We start from the raw sequence: 24,509 nt of genomic DNA, 5'->3' as shown, positions 1-24,509 counted from the left end.
TCACCAATTCTTCCATTACTAGTAAGTTGGTCAAGCATGATCTCTTCGGCACGAAGCCGTGTTGGGATCAGTGATCGAGGCTGTGTTTAGGAGGTGGAGCATCATACTTTTCTTAAGGATGGTTTCGAACATCTTGCTGATTATTGAGATGTAAGGGAAACCGGTCGTAGTTAGTTAAGCGGGTCTTCGCGGCTCCCTTTCTTGAAAATTGGGCAGATTATCGCTGTTCTCCAGTCTGCAGGTATAACACCCGTCGCCAATGACATATTGAATAGTCGTGTTAAGGGCTCGCAGATGACCGGAGCCAACGCTTTGATAACCCGTGGGTGTATGCCGTCAGGGCCGTGACCCTTGTTGACATCGAGGCCTTGAATAACACGTTTGACTTCGTCCCGCGTGATGATCAATCGAAGCATTGGAGGTACCGATCTATCAAATGGAGGGGGTTCACGACCATCATCTTGTTTGAAAATAGTTGAAAAAGCCTTTGACTCTGTTGATAAGGGTCCTCAATCGATACGCCTGTTGAGTCTACCAACGTTGCAATCTGGTTGTTCAAGCGGGAATTCCGCTGGACATGGGCAAAGAAGGTTTTTGGATTGCTACTGGCATTTGCCGCGATTTTGTATTCATAACTGAAGCGTTCTTTCTTTTCAATTTTCACGGCTCGGTCTCGTTGAGTTTTGTACACCTCAAAAGCTGCAGTCGAATCCAGATTTTTGAATTCAGCCCAAGCAATATCTCTGAGTCGACGTTCTCGTTTAACCTTCTTCGTCACCCAGGGCTTGTGTTTCTTCCTCTTGGGAAGTCCAACGGGAACTGCCTGGTCAGTCAAACAGATTACATATGCTTTGAGGGATGACCATAGTTCGTCAACTGAGGACAACGTCATCAGGGAACGCCAGTCCAGAAGCGCAGAAGCCTCGGTTAGAATTTCAAGATTAATTGCAGAGAAGACTCTACGTGGCAGCGAAGTAATCGTGGGCATGGAAAAAGTTGTGTGCATGACGAACTTCAGGACCGCATGATCACTCTTGGCAAGAGGGGCGCACACAGATACGTCTGACACTGATCTTGGATAGCGGGAGAATACCAGATCTAGCATATATGGCTGCTGCCCAGACCGATGCCTTGTCGGATATTCAACATGTTGCGATAGAAAACAATCTTCAGCCACGTCAAGAAGGGCCTGGCCGAACCGGGAAGATGTTGTACTGAAAAAATTAACTAAACTATTCTTAACTTTTTGTACCTTTTGGTTGGAAACATTTTGGAGGTAAAGTAAACAATCATCATGATATAGACCTTCATAAGTGTTAGGGAACTCTTCAGCCATTTCAAAAAGAATATATATACAGACCAAATCAGCTATCTGTGCTGAATCAGAACTTCCCATTGGTATATCGAAAGTATCTGGTGTGTCTTTACGGACCCACAACTTATCATCAAATTTAATAATAGATCTTCTGGCTGCCAACACAACATTAATTTCTTCTCGGGTGAGACCAGCTTTGTTATGAGCAAGCCAAAGTGCCTTATTAAGTACTATTGGATTAATAGACAAATAAAAATTGGAAATATCAAACTGGATAAACTTTGTACTCACCTTACTGTTAATAGACCTAAACCAGTCAACTACTTCAAATGAATTAGTCCATAAACTAAGTTTTAATGTTTTGATTAAATTAGGAATATATTTATCTAGTATCTTTTTACTAAGGATACCGATGTCAGAGCTAGAATAGCAGATAAGCCTTAATGATGGGTAAGTAAAAAAATTTGGTTTGTGATCCTTCAAAATGAACCGAGGTTGCTTAGGAACAAATGGTTCTGTCTTCATTTGTAGGTTATATTTCTCCATGATTTTCATAGCCTCAATGTTAAGGTAAAAATACACTCATCTATTTATATATATATATATATACATACATATATATGTATGTATGTATGTATGTATATATATACATATGTATATTCTGTTGTGTCTGGGGATGAAATATATATATATATATATATGTGTGTGTATATATATATATATGTATGTATGTATATTCTGTTGTGTCTGGGGATGAAATATATATATATATATATATATATATATATATATAGAGAGAGAGAGAGAGAGAGAGAGAGGGAGAGTTAGCAGTTGTAATAACCAACTAAGGGATAAAATATCCGTATGTACTATCAGTATCCGTTACCTGTGTTATCCCCAGGCAATGGTGTGCAGGGGCACCATAAATGTCAAGCGCAGGTGACAAATGGGTAAACAATATTTTATCAGGAATCAATGCAAATAATTAGAAAATGGAGAAAAAACATGGATTAACCAGGACATGAATAGGACCACTTTTAAAGCTTGTTTATTGATACAAAGCAAGACATAACAAAGCTAACAGCTGTTTCTGATCAAAATTCCCAGAATGCAGTCTATACATAAAATTGCTGACCTTGTACCAAAATTAGAAAGAATTATTATTATCAGTTAACATCAATAACCAATGGGGAGACCCCCTTCGGTCAAGAATGACCATCGGATTGCACCTAGAAAGTTACTCTCCGAGGTACATGTCCGGGCAAGGTTGTTTATGGAAGGCCAACAGTCTCCCATGCATACCGTCCCCTCCCCCTCTTCACACCACTGATGTTATCCAAGGGAAAGGCAAAGGGGCCGATACAGCTTGGCACCAGTGATGTCACAACTCATTTCTACAGCTGAGTGAACTGGAGCAACGTGAAATAAAGTGTCTTACTCAAGAGCACTACATGCACAGCCCGGTCCGGGAATCGAACTCACAACCTCACGATTGTAAGCTTGACACTCTAACCACTGAGCCATGCACCTTCACAGCAATAACCAATACTGTAGATGTAAAAAGCATTTTTTGATGAACATCCGTTTTATTTTAAAGTTGGGTTGTTCTACTTTGTAGATGTCAACAAGTTGTACCAAGGATATTTTTGTGTCTGTCACAACATACGTGTATAGTCAACAAAGAGATACAAAATAACAATGAGGAACAAACAGAATAATAGTTTTGTTGCAGTGTCTGTATAAAAATGTCTAATCCCAGGTATTTTTTAAAGTTTATGGGATAATCCAATAGATCATTTCTAATTTCCTATGCAGTAATTCTCAGAAATATGGTGTAATTTAACAGAAATTTGAAGTTTAATACCAGCAGTCTACAATTACATAAATAACAAATATTTGAGTGATTATATTACAACCATCAACTTGAAAATGAAAACAAGTAGAAACCAGAACAACAACGGAATATAAACATCATTAAAACTATGCTTTAATTATGTATATTTATCGAGTTCCAGTCACAGGCACAGCTATGTGGTTAATATATTTCCTCCATAATTACATGGTTCTGGAATCAGCCCCAGGTCAACCAAAGCTCTGTGAGTGGATTTCGTAGATGGACATCAAAAAGAGCCCTTAATATATGTCCTGGCATGTAGACAAGCTTGAAAATTCATCCCCATATCCTTGAACAGGGCTTTAGACACAATTTAGGAGATTATGTGAAGCTATTAAAGACTGGTCAAACTCTGCCTGGATGGAGAGGATTACTGCTGGAAGGCCATGTGTGTGGCAGCAGGGTTCAGCTCCTTGCCATATGGAAAGAACCAAAAGTGGTTGTTGAGAATTTCTACAACTTCATCAGTCCCAAATTCTGGCTTTGTAATTCCCTGGATTGTAATTCCCTGGATTGCCATTTGTGGGGTGTAATTGCCAAAGACACCAACTGCTCTGCCTGCAACACCAAGACTTTCCCAGTGACAGAGTGAGAAATGCATCCACCAGATACCAGAGCCCCCTTAAGGTCGTAGTGGGAGCTGGGGGTGGCTACTTTGAGAAAACTCATCTCCCAGCCATAATCTAATTGATAGTTTTTGACTTTTTAAAATACTTTTAATTTTGGATGGGATATATTTTCTTTCCCTTTTATACAAACTGCCAAATTTAGATTGAACACCGTTTATATCTATCTATATATATATATATGTCTATGTTCTCTACATTGTAATATCTTAATATTAAGTTGAAAAACATTGAATATGGAACATATATATATTTTATTGATTTATATTATTTGTATTATTATGTATATGTATATGTGTATGTATAAGAGTATGAGTATATGCACTCATATATATATGTAAATGATTTATTATGGGTATGTACCCACACTTATATCTTTGTAAATGTCTCATTTTTAACTTCATATTGACATACTGTACATGGCTAATATAGGTAAAATGAGACATATCTATCTGCAAGGCCGAAACAGCTCTAAGATATAGTGTATATTTATATTTATTTATTTATATCCTCTTATAATTATTGTACTTATTGTATTCTATTACTCATTCATGTACGCTGCTGTTTTGTTATATATTTTTATGTTTAACCCTAATGTTCTTATGTAGTGGTTTAATAAAGTATGTGATTGGGTATTATCTGGTAGTTGATGAATGATTTAGATGTATTTCTCCATTTTCTTATTTTGTGTACATATATATATATATATATATATATATATATATATATGCGCAACCAGCATGAGGACCTGTCAGGCTGTTCTGGCATTGATTACATTCAGATAGAGCTTTTTACGTACCCGGCACGAGACCCATTCAGGGGGTACTGGCATTGGCCTTGTTTGGATGGGGCTTTTTATGTGCCACCAGCATGGGAGCCAGTTAGGCAGACCTAGCATTGACCACGTTCAGATGGTGTATTTTACATGCCAGCAGCACGGGGGCCAGTCAGCGGGCACTGCCCATAGCTACAATATTAGTTTTACTTGACTCAACAGGTCTTCTGAAGCATATCATATCACCAAACACATCAGGGATATATATATCTACATAAAATGTATTGTTCCATGGTTGTAAGATCAACAAACGAAGTACTCCACCTGGTGAGAGATAAATCTTATCTAATAGGCACACCCATTTTGCTTCTTTCTGATAACTTTCTGGTTTTTTAACCTTTCACTTTTTCTATATACTTCCTTCTCGCCTTTTCTTGCTTGTTCTCTCAATGTCTAGTTTGTTATGCCATGTGGGCTGTGCCTAATGACTGTGCCAAATTGTCAGGTGTGTTACAGAACATTGTTTGGCATGTTCTCAGCACATGAAACTAGTAGTAGCACATAAAAACATGTACTGTGTCTATTAAATTATATATATATATTTATGTATTTGTTTTGCAAATAAATGTTATATACACATAAACGTACAAATACATATATATACACATATATATAATCATCTCAACATCATCATCTTAATGTGCACTTTTCTATACTTGCATGTGTTGGACGGAGTTTATTCAGGCAGAGTTTTACAGCCAGATTCCCTTTTCTTAGCCAATCCACACCTGTTTCCAAACAATGCATTGCTTCTACCTGGCTAGTGTTCCATTTGGCTGATTTCCTTGAGAGGTCATTTTTTTTTTTCTGGTGTCCGGTCTAACTTAATGTCTGAAAGCATTATTCATTTATTGCTTTTTCCTGAGGATTTTGATTTGACCAAAACTAAAATGCAACTGGTCAATCCTAGGGTAATGTCAGCAGAGTTGAAAACGTGTGACACAGTAAATGTTGATGACGATGATGGTGGTGGTCATCGTCATCATCATGGCAGCGGTGGTCATGGTCACGGCGGCAGCGGTGGTAATGGTGGTGGTAGTGATAATAATGATGGCGATGAAGATGATGGCAGAGTATACCACACACTAAAGAAGCACTTGAGTTGGATTTATTTTCATATATATTTTGTTGAATATTTTTAAGACTGAATAACTGAGTTTCACATGTCAAATCCAAAATGGACTTGAAATTCAATTTCTATAGAAACGAGAATTAAAATATCAAATTAACGTTGAAAATGTTTGACAGAAACTACAAAGTGGTTTATTATAAATGGAGCACCTGTTAACAATTAAGAGAAACGAAGAAAAATTAAATTAGAGCCAGCATAATTGTGAGGCCTTGAATAAATCCAATGCATACATCATATATACATAGTGTCATTATGGAAACTGAGAAAATCTCTATAATTTGGATAGGAGATAAAACCCAGAAGTGAAGGCACATGGCTCAATGGTTAGAGTGTCAGGGTCACAACCATGTGGTAGGGAATTCCATTCTCGGGCCAGGCTGTGTGTTGTGTTCTTGAGCAAGACACTTTATTTCACGTTGCTCCAGTTCACTCAGCTGTAGAAATGAGTTGTGACATCACTGGTGCCAAACTGTATCAGCCCCTTTGCCTTTCCACTGGATACCATCGGTGGTGTTAAGAGGGGAGGCTAATATACATGGGTGACTGCTAGTCTTCCATAAACAACCTTGCCCAGACTTGGACTCGGCCCAGACTTGGACCTCGGAGGGTAACTTTCTAGGTGTAATCCCATGGTCATTGCGACTAGAGGGGTCTTTACCCTTTTAAAACCCAGTAAGATTGCAATATAACTTTGCAGTACAATGAAAAAAATTTTTCCTGAAATCAACATTACGAATGAAATATCTAATTTTAAAAATCTAAAATTTCAGGTACCAAAGAATGGCTTGAAAATCTTTTTAACCTTTCTGGCACAAACCACTTGTGATTACTCCAAGTTCTAGGATACAAACTTCCTGTTTTAAAGGGATCAAAATTAAAACCTTCCATCAAAATTTTATGCCAATTTATGGTCAAAGCACCAGTCTTTTTACTAAATTCTTCATTATTTTCAAAATTCATTAAAGCAAACGGTATATTTCCACAGAAAGGGTTAAAGTGATTGGAATTAAAACCTTCCATAAAATTTTATTTTAATCTATTTTCCAAAAACTAGCTTAATGACAAAGTCATTTTACTACAGTCAAAAACAGAGTTTTTCAGCAGAAATATGATAAAAATTAAAATAAATGCACCCTTTTAAAGCTTAGCCAGGCTCATTGGTCCGGTTTCCTGGTTTCAATGGCGTATATATTCCCCAGCTGGACGGGATGCTCCAGTCCACTCAGCTGCCAAAAATGAATGAAATGAATGCACCCTTTTCAAGCCTAACTAGGCTCATGGGCCCAGTTTCAATGGCGTATGTGTTCCCCAACTGGACAGGATGCCAGTCCATCGCAGCATTACTCATTTTTGCCAGCTGAGTGGACTGGAGCAACGTGAAATGAAGTGTTTTGCTCAAGAACACAATGCGTCACCCGGTCCAAGAATCGAAACCACAATCTTACGATCATGATGCTGACACCCTAACCACTAAGCCACGCACCTCCACAGAAATATGATAATGTAAGGATTAATTGAAGCATTCTTTATAATATGAAATTCCATGGTGAAAGCAGAGCAAACAATACAGAAATTTGTATCATAATTAGTTAAGAAATTGGAGAAGGTTCTCCCATTCTTTAAAACAATTATCTAATACTGATGAAACTACTCTATTATATAAGAAAATAGCAAAAAGAACATTCATGACAAGAACAGAAGAAATAAAGATGATTAACGCATTTAAAGCATCTAAAGATTAGATCATCATCATCATCATCATTTAGCATCCACTTTTCCATGCCTTCAGGGATCAGACAGAATTTGTTTAAGCAGCAAATGTATACGAAAACAAGGACTGAAAAAAACGGAATCCTTGTTTTCATATACATTCGCGGCTTTCTTCCAAGGAATCTAATGCTCTTAGCTTAGTTTTTCCTTGGGGCTGGCCAGATTGGAGCAATTTCTAGTATAGCCAGCTGAAATTGCAAAGATAATCTGGAACTCGACTGAGGAAAGAAAACTCCAAATAACCCATCCTTGTTTTCTTTGTATCGTCTATCTGGATCTTTTGTTGTCCCCTTTTTTGTATCACCTAACTGTCTGGATGTTTTGCATTCTTGTCCCATTTTGTATTTTATATATATAAAAGAATATAGCAGCATACATACATTTGGGTCTATATACACACACACACACGTACATATATATGCACCCAGGGACAAATAGATAGATAGATAGATAAATAGATGAAATCAGTAAAACATATTATCCTTTACTTGGAAAAGAAAATAAGGGCTTGTATCAAAAAGGGTAATAATGGAAACATGGACCAAGATGAAAGAAAGAAATGAAATTTTATATATATATATATCCAAAAAGTATAGTGTGTGTATATATATATATATATATATATATATATTCTTTTACTACTTTCAGTCATTTGACTGCGGCCATGCTAGAGCAGTGCCTTAAGGGGTTTTAGTCAAACAAATCGACTTCCGGACTTATTCATTGTAAGCCTAGTACTTATTCTATCAGTCTCTTTTGCTGAACAGCTAAGTTACAAGGCCGTAAACACACCAGCATTGGTTGTCAAACGATGGTGGTCGGGGGGACAAACACAAACATATACACACACATGCACATATGTGTGTGTGTGTATACAACGGGCTTCTTTCAGTTTCCGTCTACCAAATCCACTCGCAAGGCTTTGGTCAGCCCGAGGCTATAGTAGAAGACACTTGCCCGATGTGCCATGCTGTAGGACTGAACCTAGAACCATGTGGTTGGTAAGCAAGCTTCTTACCACACAATATATATTATTAATATTTATATACACATTATGTGAACAATAATATTTTGAAAGCAAAAGTGTTTAGTATATATCACATATATGTATGTATATATATTTGTGTGTGTGTATATATTTGTGTATGTATATATATTTGTGTGTATATATATTTGTGTGTGTGTATATATTTGTGTATGTATATATATTTGTGTGTATATATATTTGTGTATGTATATATATTTGTGTATGTATATATATTTGTGTATGTATATATATTTGTGTGTGTATATATATTTGTGTGTGTATATATTTGTGTATGTATATATATTTGTGTATGTATATATATTTGTGTGTGTATATATTTGTGTATGTATATATATTTGTGTGTGTGTGAGAGAGAGAGAGAGAGAGAGAGAAAGTAAATAAAATTTACAAAAATATTTTGCAGTTTTATTTTGATTAAAATATCAGCATCTTTGGAGCAAAGCCTTTAAATGCTGCCCCACTCCATCTGTTGTCTTGCCCTTCTTCCCCTCCAGCATGGCAAACAGGACCCACACTGCGTTTCATAATGTGTAAGGTTACATTCAGAGAAAGTCGTGAGTTGGAACTGTGAGCACACCAAGCAAAATGCTTAGTAGGACTTTGTTGGTTGTTACATTCTAGGTTCAAATGCTGCCGAGGTCAACTTCACCTTTCACCCTTTTGGAGTAAATAAGATAAGCACCAGTGAAGCACAGGGGTCAATTTAGTCAACACAGCCCTTCCCCAAAACTGCTGGCCTTCTGCCAAAATTTGAAACCAATAAATACATTCTTAAAATGCATTAAAATAATTGTACAGTTCTTTACTTAGATTAAAAGTCAAAATATCAAATTATTGAAAATATGAAGAATTTCTTATCTTTACAATGAATTTTCAGGTTAAAACTACCTGCTCAAGATAATATCCATGCTAAGGAGTCAAGATTGTAGTCATTTAAAATAGAAATGATTGGTTAAGTAATCTCTCTCTCTATATATATATATATATATATATATATATATATCTATATATATATATATATATATATATATATATATATATATATATATATTATATATATATATACACACACACACACATACATATACTCTTTACTCTTTTACTTGTTTCAGTCATTTGACTGTGGCCATGCTGGAGCACCACCTTTAGTCGAGCAAATCGACCTCGGGATTTATTCTTTGTAAGCCCAGTACTTATTTTATCGGTCTCTTTTGCCGAACTGCTAAGTGACGGGGACATAAACACACTAGCATCAGTTGCCAAGCAATGTTGGGGGGACAAACACAGACACACAAACACATACACACACACACACATATATATACATATACACGACAGGCTTCTTTCAGTTTCCGTCTACCAAATCCACTCACAAGGCTTTGGTCGGCCCAAGGCTATAGCAGAAGACACTTGCCCAAGATGCCACGCAGTGGGACTGAACCCGGAACCATGTGGTTGGTTAGCAAGCTACTTACCACACAGCCACTCCTGCGCCTATATAAAAATTTGACATGGGCAATTCTTTCTTGTCTTGGGATTCACGGTCAAATGGCTGGGTGGAATTGCACGAAAAATTACACAGATGTGTAGAATTATCTGGTGATGGTGGGCTTTGTATTTTCTCATAACTCCCAGGGTTACCAAAATAATCTACTATAATAATACTCTTGTGTTCATGAATGAGAAAGGAAGTGGTGGTAGATGGATAAGGAAGGTAGGGGTGATCTCATACTTGGTAGTGGGAGGATGAAAATTGTACAATGAAAAAATAAATCAAACGGCGTTTCAACTCTGTGTGAATATATGTGTATGTAAAAGGGGTGTGTGTGAATGTATGTGTGTGTCTGTATGTGCACGTGCAATGGAAGTAGGATGGTTCATCTTTGTTCACTTAGTATTTGGGGTTTATTTTTTGATTTGGCTGAATCTTGGTTGTTTTTTTTTTTGTTGATCAAATATTTTTAGCGTTTTAACAGGAAAAAGTCAATCTAAAATTGTTTTTTAATGTAAGCGTGCCCAAACAAGTCAAATACTTACACAGAGCAGGTTTTATAGCCACATCATCCAAACCAACCAGGTGAAACTGGGCTTAGCTGCTAGTATATGTATGTATGTATGTATGTATATATATATATATATATATATATATATATATATAGTATGTATGATATATATATATATATGTAGTATATATATATATTATGTATGTATATATATATATGTATGTATATATATATATATGTAGTATATATATATATTTGTATGTATATATATATTTGTATGTATATATATATATATGTATGTATATATATATATATGTATGATATATATATATGTATGTATATATATATATATATATATATAGTATATATATATATATATATATATATATATATATGTGTGTGTGTGTGTGTGTGTGTGTGGTATGATCAATAAGTCTCCAGACTGTTGCCACAACAGTAAAGCTGCTTGGCACAGATTGACCTTGAACTTTGCTGTATATGCACACTAAATTTTATTGCTCTAGCTCACTTCCACTGTTTACAGCAGTGCTTGGAAGGAAGGTGTGTAGCGTGTGATTGTCACATTGACCATGACAGAAAAAGTTAAGCAAAGAATCTGCATCAAACTTTGTCAAAAGCTTGGCCACACCTGCTCAGAGGCCTACACACAGTTTCCAAAAAGTTTTCATCATTCACCACACAATCAGTATCTCACATAACTGAAACCCTAATATCTTTTTGGGGAACTGAAAGCAGTTTTGACACAAACTTGGCAGACACACGTCTCATACCTAAATCTTCGGTGATAATGGACCGAACTAAACCCTAACTAATCTGTACATCCTCTGATAACTCATGGATGGTGATTCGACGATTTCCCCTCACAGCTGCACGCATATCCACAATGTTTTTCTCAGTTCTGCTGGTTGCGGGTCTCCCAGAACATTCATCAATATCAACATTATTTTGGCCATCCTGGAAACATCTGAACCGCTCATACACTTGGGTGCAGCTCATAAACCCCTCTCCATATGCTTTCTGCCATTCTGCATAAGCCTCTGAGCAGGTATCACTTTGACAACTTTCTCTGTCATGGTCAATGCGACAATCAAACACGACACACCTTCCTTCCAAGCACTGCTGTAAACAGCAAAAGTGAGCTAGGATATAACGAGAAAATTTAGCAAAAAAAAATGGAAAATTTGACAAAAACATAACAGAAAATTTAACCAAGCCAAACACCCGGAAAATTATTGGCTAATTCCTCAACAGTCAACGTCCAGGGTATCATAATAGTTTTGTGCCGTTAACGCAATGCACTCTTTATATATTTTTTACCTATTCATTCTTTTACTTGTTTCAGTCATTTGATCGCGGCCATGCTGGAGCACTGCCTTAAAAGATTTTTAGTCAAAGAAATTGAGCCCAGGACTTAATTCCTTGTAAGCTTACTGACCCCTTGCCAAACCGCTAAGTTAAGGGGACGTAAACACACCAACATTGGTCGTCAAACGATAGTGGTGGGACAAACACACACACATATATATATATATTTTTTTTTTTTTTAAAGGTGTAGCGTTTGTAAGAGTCTGGATTGAATTGATATATCGGTTCCATTCTAGCAAAAACTGTCTGATGAACGGCAACGAGAAACTCAGAGTAACAGATTTTGTTGAATTTTCTGCTGCTTTAAATAAAGTATATTTATATATATATATATATATAATATATATATATATATATACACAATGAGCTTCTTTCAGTTTCCATCTACCAAATCCACTCACAAGGCATTGGTCAGCCTAAGGATATAGTAGAAGACATTTGCCTGAGGAGCCATGCAGATATATATATATATATATATATGTGTGTGTGTGTGTTCACTTCTTTATTGCTGTTTTTCTTCTCGTCATTTTTGTTGTTGTTGATGTTTTTGTCAGTGTCATATTCTCGTCTGTTTGAGGAATATTTCTTGGGGTTTTTATGACCAGTTTTGCCAGTAAACTTCCGGGTGCTTTATTTATTTATGTTCTTTCCTTGTTTAAAGTTAGTTTTTCTTAAAACATTTTTCAGATCGATTTTTTAAGCACCATTCTCTCTATACCTGAGTAGCCCGATGAAAAAATAGACGGAGGCGGGGTTGACAGACACGCCCCAATTTCCTTCAACGTCCCACAAGATCTTTCCACTGCCCCCATCCCAGGAGGGTGCTACCCCCTATTTTGGGAACTATTGATCTACGCCATTTGAAACGTAGAAATTTCATTTAAAAATATTCTTTCTTTTTTTTAAGTTATGGCCAAATGAAGTCGGTGGGGGGGGGGCACACGTGTAGGTATGCCCATATCCCCTGTGTGTGTTTGAGTGTCTGTGTCTATGTTTGTCCCCCACCAACGTTTGACAACCGGTGTGTGTTTACGTCCCCGTAACTTAGTCGTTCAGCAAGATAAGGCGGCGAGCTGGCAGAAACGTTAGCACGCCGGGCGAAATACGTTGCCGTCTGCCGTGACGTTCTGAGTTCAAATTCCGCCGAGGTCGACTTTGCCTTTCATCCTTTCGGGGTTGATAAATTAAGTACCAGTTACGCACTGGGGTCGATATAATCGACTTAATCCGTTTGTCTGCCCTTCTTTGTCCTCTCCGTGTTTAGCCCCTTGTGGGTAGTAAAGAAATAAGTAACTTAGTCGTTCAGCAAAAGAGACTGATAGACTAAGGACCAGGCTTAAATAAAACAAGTACTGAGGGCGATTAGTTTGATTAAAATTCTTCAATGCCCTAGCATGGCCGCACTCTAAAAACTGAAACAAGTAACTGCCCGTCAACACGAACAAAAAAACGTATATACACTCGTGTATTGAGTATTGTGTGTAGATAGGAAGATAAGTATTTATGTCTCTATATATGTATATCCGTATGCACGAGATACGTATACGAAATAAGCTTTATACTTTGCGTCGGTATATTTTCATAAAACAAAAAAACATCAACTGTTCCGTTGTACTTCTCAAAACCTCAACCCTTTACACGCACACACACAATTATTTTTTTAAAATTCGTTTCCTAAATATTCCTCAAATAAAAACAATTGACTTACCTTTCAAGGCCTCCATCGTAAAACGACTATATTTCCGATTATGTGTGTGTGTTCTTCTGCTTGATAAACAAGTTACTTTTATATATTGTTAACCACACATTATTAATAAAGCAAGGTGCCACAAAATATCACATCATCGGCTTTGATAGATTTTACTGCAGGATATCCGAGCTCCACAAGTGCGAGAGAAATATGTGCTCATTTAGACTTGAATAACGAAATACCAGCAACCAGGAAATTAGAAAAAATTTTAAATACATATAAAAAAAACAAAAATGTTGATGGCACTTGTTAGTTTTGTTATTGCTGTTGATTAAACAACACCCACTAAGTGTTACTTAATTGGAGTGTCTTATTGTTTGAAGAGGGGGGAGATGTTTGGCAAATTCTGCGGATATAGAATTTGTTGTTCCCCAATACGACTTGCTACAATTAATAATTAATATCGACATGTGGGAATATAAAAGTCGATGGTGGGCGCACCAAACTCTAGCTTATGCCCGTTTATTCCAGGATTTTATTTTTAATTCTCAAGCGGACAACTCTCTCTCTCTCTCCTTCCCTCCCTCGTTTCTCACTGTCTCTCTTTCTCTCTCTCCCTTTCTCTCTCTCTCTCTCTCTGTCTCTCTTTCTCTCTATCTATCTGTCTAATTCCCCTCCTCTGTCAAATTTGTCATTATCGCTCGGTTTAATATGTGCTATCTATCGTTTCTGCGGTTACAACGGACATTAAACATTTTTGATATCTTCAATCAACACGCATTGACTTTTTTTCTTTTCTTTTTCTAGTTTGGAAAGAAAAGTGCCCATGACCTTTTACAGAGAGGTTTCTTACTAAAGGCACCCAAAGACTTGGTGACATTAAATCAGGCGACAGACTAAGTCCTATAAATGGACTATCATACTAACATTCATACACACACACACACAACTGGGTTTCATGGAGAAAAAGCAAAAGAAACTGACATGAATTCTCCAAATCCAATTTAGGATCTTTACCTTTTGACTGACAAATTTTTAAAATAATTTTTTGTAACTAAACACTTTCAAACTTCGCACACTGGTAGAATGTGTCATATAGAACATCTTTTACTCTTAGCATTTTAGAGAAAAACTTATATAAGTTATTTCATGTTAAAGTTGTCCTATTTCAGTAATTTCAACCAATCAGTGACATGTATTCAGCTGAATAAAATTACTGCTGTTGTTTGTCAACAACAACTATTGGCGGTGTATATTTCGTTTGTCACTGTTATTTATGACAGCCCTAACCCTAAAACCCTAACCCTAACACCTTAACCCTAACCCTAATCCTAAAACCTTAAAGCAGGGCCATCTACCTGAAGGGATTTGTGGTTTGTCTGCCTTTCTACTTATTAGGACTTTGGTTTTTGCTAGGTTGACTCTAAGGCCCTTCGATTCTAATCCTTGCTTCCACACCTGAAACTTCTCCTCTAGTTCTGATAGTGATTCAGCAATTACAGCAAGGTCATCAGCATAGAGGAGCTCCCAGGAGTATCGATGTCTTGAATTCCTCTGTTATTGCCTGGAGAACTATGATAAATAGGAGGAGTCTGAGGGCTGAACCTTGGTGGACCCCTACCTCTACCTGGAATTCTTCACTGTACTCGTTGCCAACCCTCACCTTACTAACAGCGTCCCTGTACATGGCTCGCACAGCTCTCACTAACCATTCATCTATCCCTAGTTTCCTCATTAATCACCAGATAAGGGATCGGGGGTCCCTGTCAAAGGCTTTCTCCAAGTCAACGAAAGCCAGGTACAGAGGTTTATCTTTGGCTAGGTATTTCTCCTGCAGCTGTCTTACCAGGAATATAGCATCAGTGGCGCTTTTCCCTGGCATGAACCCAAACTGCATTTCATCTAAACTGACTCTCTCCCTAATTAGTTGGGCTATGACCCTCTCCATGACCTTCATTACCTGATCCAACAACTTGATACCTCTGTAATTATTTGTATCTAAAGTGTCACTTTTTTACCTTTGTAGCAGTTGACTATGATGCTGCTACACCAGTCATTGGGTATGACTCCTTCGTGTATCACCTGGTTAACTATACGGGTGACTAGGCTATAGCCAACACTACCAGATATTTTGAGCATCTCTGCAGTAATTCCTGATGGGCCTGGGGCTTTCCCTGTTTTCATGCTTGTAATTGCCTTAACTGCATCTCATCTAAGCTAACTCTCTCCCTAATTAGTTGGGCTATGACCCTCTCCGTGACCTTCATTACCTGATCCAACAACTTGATACCTCTGTAATTATTTGTATCTAAAGTGTCACTTTTTACCTTTGTAGCAGTTGACTATGGTGCTGCTACACCAGTCGTTGGGGTATGACTCCTTCATGTATCACCTGGTTAACTATACGGGTAACTAGGCTATACCTGACACTGCCAGATTGGTTATAGAATAAAAGTAAAGTAAAAGAGGATGAAAAGAAAAAATGATATGATTCTATAGATAATAACAACAATCAAAATTGAAACAGCTAAGAATAATAAATATATTTGTGATTCTAATTAACTCAAAGTTACTAATAGTTGACTGTTTCTGGAAATTCCAGCTAGTAATGTTACTTCTGCACAGTGTAACTCATATCCTGTTGTGATACTTCCGTGGGATTGAATAGACAAATTCATTGAATTATACAGAATCCACAAACGTCACGGCTCACTGAGTCAATAAGAAGGACAGAAGAAAGAGTTTATTTGTAACTAGCAGTATCGCCCGGCATTGCTCGGGTTTGTAAGGGAAATAACTATATTAGCAGTTTTAGAGAGTTACTTCCCTTATAGATGCCAATTAGGGCTTTCTTAGCCATTTCTGTTTTGGTGTCTTCAAGCCATGAAGTCGTTGTTCTAAAAGAACGCTGGTATCCTTCACAACGCATTACGACGTTGATTTCCTTACACTCCCTTCCCCACAGCTTCATGAGGGAGGGAAGAAGGGGGAGAAGCAAACAGGTGCAGGTGTGACCATGGACGCCAACTCCGCCGCCATCGATACACGAAAAATTATGCATTAAAATGGAATAAAAAATGATGTTAAATTATTTTTTAAATCGTAGACTCATTGTAGACGTGCGCTAATAGCCAGACGGGCTCGATATGAATCACGACTATAAGATACCCGAATTTGGTTAAACTGCACCGCAAAATGTGGGAGTAGTTAGGAATCTAAATCGAAGGGGACAGACACTCACACAACTACAGTTTTATATATATAGATAAAATAGACACTGAATCCTCAATAAGCAAAGTAATTTGCCTCAGTATAAGGGCAAACATAGGGTTTAATGCTTTCCCTCCAAACTTTGTTTTTTATAACTTTGATTAATAATGCTTAGTTTTTAATGAAAATTTAAAGATTCTGAAGGTGTAAATTACAATTGAGTTTTTCTCTTTTACTTGTTTCAGTCATTTGACTGCGGCCATGCTGGAGCACCGCCTTTAATCGAGCAACTCGACCCCGGGACTTATTCCTTTGTAAGCCCAGTACTTATTCTATCGGTTTCTTTGCCAAACCGCTAAATAACGGGGAGTTGGGGAAATTTTTTTAATTGATTTTTTTTAATTTTGAAAGAAAATAGGTCTGTACAATTTTAACCATTTAACTTGCTTGTAGCAGAGCTACTTATAATAATATATGAGTCAACCTGCACAGCAGACAAATATGTCAATGAGGTGTCTAGCCTCACTTTGATACAGTAACCTCATTCTGAGCTACACTGTAGAAAACTCTCAGTTCCTGCCAGGTTTCAGTTAAAGACACATGTCTTCTCTGCAGCTCCACATGCAATCTCCCTTGTGTGACTCCATTCACCTTCACACAAGATATAAGGTTCATAAACGAAGATATTTCATCACACACATTCTCAAAATGACTGTTCTCATTGCACACATACTGTAATACAAATATTATATGTTACTTTACATCCCACTGGCACATAAAAAGCACCATTCAAGTGTGGTTGATGCCAGTACCACCTGACTAGCTCTCATGCTAGTGGCCCATAAAAAGCACCCACTACACTGTTAGAGTGGTGGGCACTAGGAAGGGCATCCAGCTGTAGAAACTTTGTCAGATCAGATTGAATCCTGGTGCAGCCTTCTGGTTCGCCAGTCCTCAGTCAAACTGTCCAACCCATGCCATCATAGAAAGTGGACGTTAAATGATGATGATGATTTCTTTCAGTGCAAAAGCAAAAATCAAAACTTTCTTTGTATGGAAACACATGTTTTTGTACCATACTACATGCTTCCACCACAAAAGGTGAACACAGAATAAACAATATATTTATACACAAAAATGTCTTATGCTGATTCATACTAACTGTCTTTCCATTTAATAACACTCACAGCCAACGACAGCCGCTATACGGTCGTTGCAAAGCATAATTGTTTCAAATTTTGGCATAAAGCCACCAAATTTACAAGGAGTGGGTAAAGTAAGACAATTACATAGACTCTAATACTTGACTGATATTTAATTTTATCAAATTCAAAAGGATGAAATACAAGGTTGACCTTGCTGAGATTTGAAATCATCACTGCTTAAAATAACAGGCAGCATTCTGGTTTAAGCATCCCTCATAACTTTTTTATCTTTTGGAATTTTCAGAAACCTTTTGAGAATTTATGTTCTACACATGGGAATTCATATGATTATGAAAAAGAATTTTTTTTTGTGTGTGTGTGATTTAAGGATGATTTAGCTGTTGTTTTTAGCAAATCCTATGACCATCTGATACTGTCCTTGTTTCTTTGCCACTCTGACATGTGTCTATATCTTTATATATAAAAGAGAGGTTGTGTGCTGTCCGTCTCCTACGATTTAGATTCCTAACTACTCCCACATTTTGCGGTGCAGTTTAAACGATGAGTCAACGATTTAAAAAAAAATTTACCATAATTTTCTTTTCCATTTTTAATGCATTTTTTTGCTATTTTTTGGCTATAACTCTCTAAAAATGCTTATATAGTTATTTCCCTTACAAACCTGAGCAACGCCAGGCGATACTGCTAGTTTTTCAATTTTTTTCTCCCCATAAACACATTTAATGGAATGATGATGTACCCAAGGTTGGTCCACTGCTGGAAGTTAAGCAAGAAATTCAAAGATTTAAAAAACAATTCAATAAAAAAAGAGTGGAAATTTTCAGATTATTCTGGAAATGGAAGGTTAGAACATTTTTTTAATGAATTATATGAATTCCTGTGTGTAGAACACAAATTTTTCTGAAAATTCAAAAAATAAAAGAAGAAAAACAGCACACCACAGAGAAAAAAAAAAGATCCCGCTCCACTGTCCCAGAAGAGAAACTAAAAAAAGAACAAAGACGGAACAAAAACCCTGGTAAAGTTTGATACCAGGGATAAATATATTATGGACATTTTAAAAAAGCACCACACCGTGGAGCTGTTGCAGCAGCCTGAAGGCACGGAAGGGAGATGTGCCTGGATACCAGAAAAATTGTATAATGAAATGAAGGGTAGGCATCCGAGGACCATCACGAACATTCCGGACCTTCTGCGGTATTTGAAGGAGCAGGAGGAAAGGACTGCCTCACGTGTGGTGAGATCAGCCCCAGCATCACCAATAAAAGGAAAAGTCAAAGAGTAAGTAGAACCCTTGCTTTTCTTTTGTTTTAAATGACTGCACTTAACCTTGGATGTTTGAATGTGCGTGGTCTGAGCTCGAAGTAGAAGCACGCTTGTTTCCTCGACGACCTCAGATCACACGATATGCATGTGATGGTTGCTACAGAGACCAAGCTGGACAGTCTACAAGCCTTCTCGCCCCTCCTGAATGACTATGAGAAAATCATGTCTCCTAGCCGGACCGGAGAGCGAGTGGGTGTAGTAGTACTGGTTCGAAAAGGCTTGGCTCTGCAGACAAGTACAGTCTATGTAGATCCAGAAGGTGGGCTGGTCGTCCTTGATGTGACATACAGCAGTAAGGCCTTCAGGTTGATCGGGATCTATGCACCTTGTGCTAGAGGATTTCAAACTGATTTTTATCGGTGCCGAGAGAACTTTCTCGTGACGTCGAAGACATTAGTGGTTTTAGGTGACTATAATGCTATTGTTGATGCGTGCATCAATAGCGTTGACTCGATCTATAGGAAAGTAAACTCACGTCTCGTGGATCTGCTCAAGTGGTTTCAGCTGGCAGATCGTTACAGACTTGACCATCCGAATGTCCCAGAGTGGACCTGGATGAGTGGCGACAGAAGGTTCAAATCCGATTTAGATAGAATAGTGATAAGAACTGGAGATAAGTCTAGTTTTAGCTGTCCACAGCTTGTCCAAGTACCATACACTGACCATAGAATGGTTAAGTGTAAACTGTACATAGAGAGTACAGTTAAGAAAGGATCCGGCTACTGGAAGCTGAACAAGTCTATTTTGGCTTGTGAGGCACACTGTAGCCGGATTGAGGAATTAGTATAGAGGGCATCAACCGTGGTTAATAACCGATGGTGGTTCGCTCTGAAGAGAGCCATTCGTTTTGAGTCCATTAAGTTTAGCCATCAGCTAAGACTAGATAGGGCCAGAATAGAAGGGCAACTAGTTAAGCACCTAGAGGAGACGTTGAGGTTAGGCTCTGCATCTCACATTTTGGCAGTGAGAACGGCCTTGGACCGTCACCTCAAAGCCAAACATGAGGGGTGCAAAGTTCGGACTAAAGTGCGCACATTGGGCCATGAGAAAATTAATGTTGCTGGATGGGACCATACGGTAGAAACCCAGCATGGCAATGATGCCACAATTAGGTCTCTCGTGGATGACAATGGGAGTTCGGTCGATGGACAGGACGAGATGTGTGAGGCAATTCACAAGCACTTTGCCGAGTTGTTTGGGAGTGGTGGGGTGCTGGATCATGGCGAGGCCCTTAGGGACTTCCTGTCTGACGGTCCACGTCTCTCGGCACGAGAGGCTGAGTGCTGTGAAGGACCAATCACGGCCAAGGAGGTAATCGAGGTACTGGGCGAATGCCCCGAGAAGAAGTCGCTGGGTCTTGATGGTCTGCCTTATGAATTCTACAAAACTATGCCAGACTTGTTCGGGCACCTGCTGGCCAGCGTCTACGTCAATTGGCAGCAGAATGGGAGAATTCCCAAGTCTGCGAGCCGGGGGTGGTGATGTTGATCAGGAAGGACCCGAGCAAGGGGGACAAGATAGGGAACTTCAGACCCATAACTCTGCTGAACACTTAAGTTGAAGCCATATCATTTCATGTGTACAGCAATTAGTGAATGTGCATGGCTTAACAGTTAGGGTATTTGGCTCACGATCATAAGGTCATGATTTCAATTCCTGACGATGCATTGTGTCTTTGAGCAAGAAACTTTATTTCATATTGCTCCAGTCCACTCAGCTGGCAAAAATGAGTAGTACCTATATTTCCAAGGGCCGGCCTTGTCACATTCTTGTGTCACACTGAATCTTCCTCAGAACTACATAAAGGGAACATGTATCTGAAGAATACTCAGCCACAAGCACATTAATTTCACAAGCAGGCTGTTTTATTGATCAGCCCAACTTGAACCCTTCTTGTCATTACTGACCAAGTGTCAGTAATTAAATAACATTGCTAATGGTGAGCTACACCCATTCCTGTGCATAACGAGGGATGAGACATGGTTTCATCTCTCTAGTCACGTAAATTCACAAAACACATGGTACCGGGAGGTGTAGAATCCTCATTTTGTGTATGAGCAACCAATCCACAATAAAAAAAAATTGTTGTTTGGTGTGCTGTTTCTGGGACATGCATCATTGGACTGATACTGTCAACATAGAGATCCATATGAATATTTTGGACCAGTGGAAAACAAAACAATAAATTGAGCAATTATAAATTCAATTCAATTTCAATATTTTATACAAACAAATGACACATCTCATAAATTACAGCTGTTTCTGCTTCATCAATAAAACAAAAATTTTCAAGAATAATCAAATCTGTTCAAATATGTAATGATGCTTCATCAGATAGATATATCTGCTTCCATATTTCACAAAAAATATCAATTGAAAATATTTATAACTGCTAAGGCTTTTTGAAAACGCTTTTTAAGAGCGAGCATAATCATAAATGAGTAAATAATCTAACTGAAATTACATAAATTCCTAAATTTAAATCTATAAATATTCAGTTCTATAATTGATTTTATTACACTACACACACACGTTTATATATACATATTTATATATAGTTATATATACACACATACACATATCATTTATGTATACATACACACACACATACGTATACACACATGCTTAGTCACATACACAAGTTTAGTTATTCATCTATCTATCTATTTATCTATCTATCTATCTATCTATATATGTATATATATATATAAACACATTTTTTTTTGCTCAACCACTAAGTTACGGGGACACAAACACATCAGCATCAGTTGTCAAGCAATGGTGGGGAGACAAAACACAGACACACACACATATATACGATGGCCTTCTTTCAGTTTCCATCTACCAAATCCACTCACAAGGTTTTGGTCAGCTGAAGGCTATAGTAGAAGGTGCCATGCAGTGGGACTGAACCCAGAACCATGTGGTTGGTAAGCAAGCTACTTATCACACAGCGACTCCTTCGCTTATATTCTTTTATTCTTTTACACGTTTCAGTCACTTGACTGTGACCATGCTGGAGCACCATCTTTAGTCGAGCAAATTGACCCCCAGGACTTATTCTCTGTAAGCCGAGTACTTATTCTATCAGTCTCTTTTGCTGAACTGCTAAGTTAAGGGGATGTAAGCACACCAACATCGATTGTCAAGCGATGTGGGAAGACAAACACAGACACACAAATATATATATACATATATACAATGAGCTTCTTTCAGTTTCTGTCAACCAAATCCACTTGCAAGGCTTTGGTCAGCCCAAGGCTATAGTAGAAGACACTTGCCCAAGGTGCCATGCAGTGGGACTGAACCCAGAACTATGTGGTTGGTAAGCAAGCTACTTACCACACAACCACTCATGCATACGTATACAATTCATACACACATGTATTTATTTATGTTAAAACATTATTTTATATATTAATTCAAATCTAAATATTAAGAATCTGACCATTAGAATATTATATTTACCTATTGGAATAACATTGTTATTGTTATAGGAAACATAAACCAGTAAATTCTTCGGATACTTAATAATCCTTTGGTGAATTTTACCCCTAGCTATATATATCCCAATTTATATTCATGTTTGTTATTTTATAATAATTACTGGTATCCTTATATATTACTATATTTTATATCTGATATATCTTATATGTAAAGAATAATAGGTTATATGTATGTATATTATTGTAATTATCAGTTTAGAAAATAAATAAATAAGTTAACATAATATAATGTCTAAAAGTTGATGAACCACCTATTGATCTCCTCCATTTTCTTATATATTTTATATTTTCTATATAAATCAATGGTAAAATAACTCTTTACCCTCACCCATTTAATACACTCGGTAATGCAATAAAAAACACTTGTCTATTAATTAATTGGGTATTCTACCAGCAGTATATTGGATAAGTATTATCCCTTAGTGGGTTGGACCCACAACCTCTAACTTTATTGGAGTTATATATATATATATATGATGGGCTTCTTTTAGTTTCTGTCAACCAAATCCGCTGCTCTGAAAGTTTTGGTTGGACTAAGTCTGTTGTAAAAGATACTTGCTAAAGGTGTCTGTGTTTGTTTACACCTGTGTGTATATATAAAAGCCTGCGAATATTGAGTGGAGCTCCTTCTGACGAATCCATTAAGTTTAAACACTGCTGAGTATATGAACATTGCCATTGAATAAATATACCTGTCTCATAATACTGAGTACTCTTATAATTCCACCCCACACCCCAATCACATATCCCTCTCATCACTAACCTTCATATCCCTGTCTCTCAATCTTCTCACTCTATGAAGGGGCTAGTGAGTGAGCCCAGTGGAATCCTTTTAGTTGTGTTGAGAACATCGCAACCCGTCTAGTGCCAGTGTCACAAAAAGCACTCAGTACATCCTTTTATGTGTGAGATTCTGACGGACCCCTAAGAAATGACAACTTCAGTATTGCTACCATGAAAATAAAATAGCAACAAGTACACATATGCGTGTGTGTACGTGTGTGTGTGTGTGTATGTATGTACGTACATACATACTGAAATGGCAGTACTGTTGTAGAAACAAAATGAAATAAGTCTTCCAGGAAATATTACTCGTTTTTTTTTTTTTTCAATTCAGAGAAAAGTATTCAGCAATTAATTAGTGGTGGGTAATTAGATTATTGTCAATAACATTAAACTATTATATGACACATCATCAAATTCTAGCTTAATTACTGATATATAAATATATCCATATATAAATCCAGTTGTAGTTTGCTCAGAGTATTGTGATACAAAAGTAAAAAGGTTATCTTTCTCTTTTTGCCTAGTAAGATACTTCCTGCCTTCATTATTTCTTATTTTATAAATATTTATATCAATGTATGTACATCTCTCTCTCTCTGTCTCCCTATGGATTTGGAGGTTAAGCTAATATCTTTAAACTTTATCAGACATATTGACACCCGGCACATTCTGTAAAGTTCACAATGCCCGTGTTGCCCAGATGAAAAGCACCCTCCTACGGCTACGAAACCTTTTGTCATACCCTTTTCTCTCCCAACCTTGCACCATCTGACTTCCACCTCTTTCCAACCGTGAAGTCTTTTTTGAAGGAGAAGC

The 24,509-nt window shown here is 37.4% G+C and overlaps 1 protein-coding gene across 1 annotated transcript in view; it reads right to left on the bottom strand.

Annotated features, from left to right (window-relative positions):
* LOC115216335 (leucine-rich repeat serine/threonine-protein kinase 1) overlaps window positions 1-14,236 on the bottom strand; it is a 210,202-nt gene extending 195,966 nt beyond the window's left edge. Inside the window, exon 1 of the mRNA XM_029785561.2 lies at window positions 13,718-14,236. Coding sequence (XP_029641421.1) covers window positions 13,718-13,733 — 16 coding nt within the window. The 5' untranslated portion in view covers window positions 13,734-14,236. The remainder of the gene's footprint in view (window positions 1-13,717) is intronic.
* Between the last annotated feature and the right edge of the window lie 10,273 nt (window positions 14,237-24,509).

The sequence above is a fragment of the Octopus sinensis genome, linkage group LG10, assembly GCF_006345805.1.
Source record: "Octopus sinensis linkage group LG10, ASM634580v1, whole genome shotgun sequence".
Lineage (NCBI taxonomy): Eukaryota > Metazoa > Mollusca > Cephalopoda > Octopoda > Octopodidae > Octopus > Octopus sinensis.
Note: the sequence above shows the minus strand (reverse complement) of the source record. Positions and strands in the feature narration are given on the sequence as shown.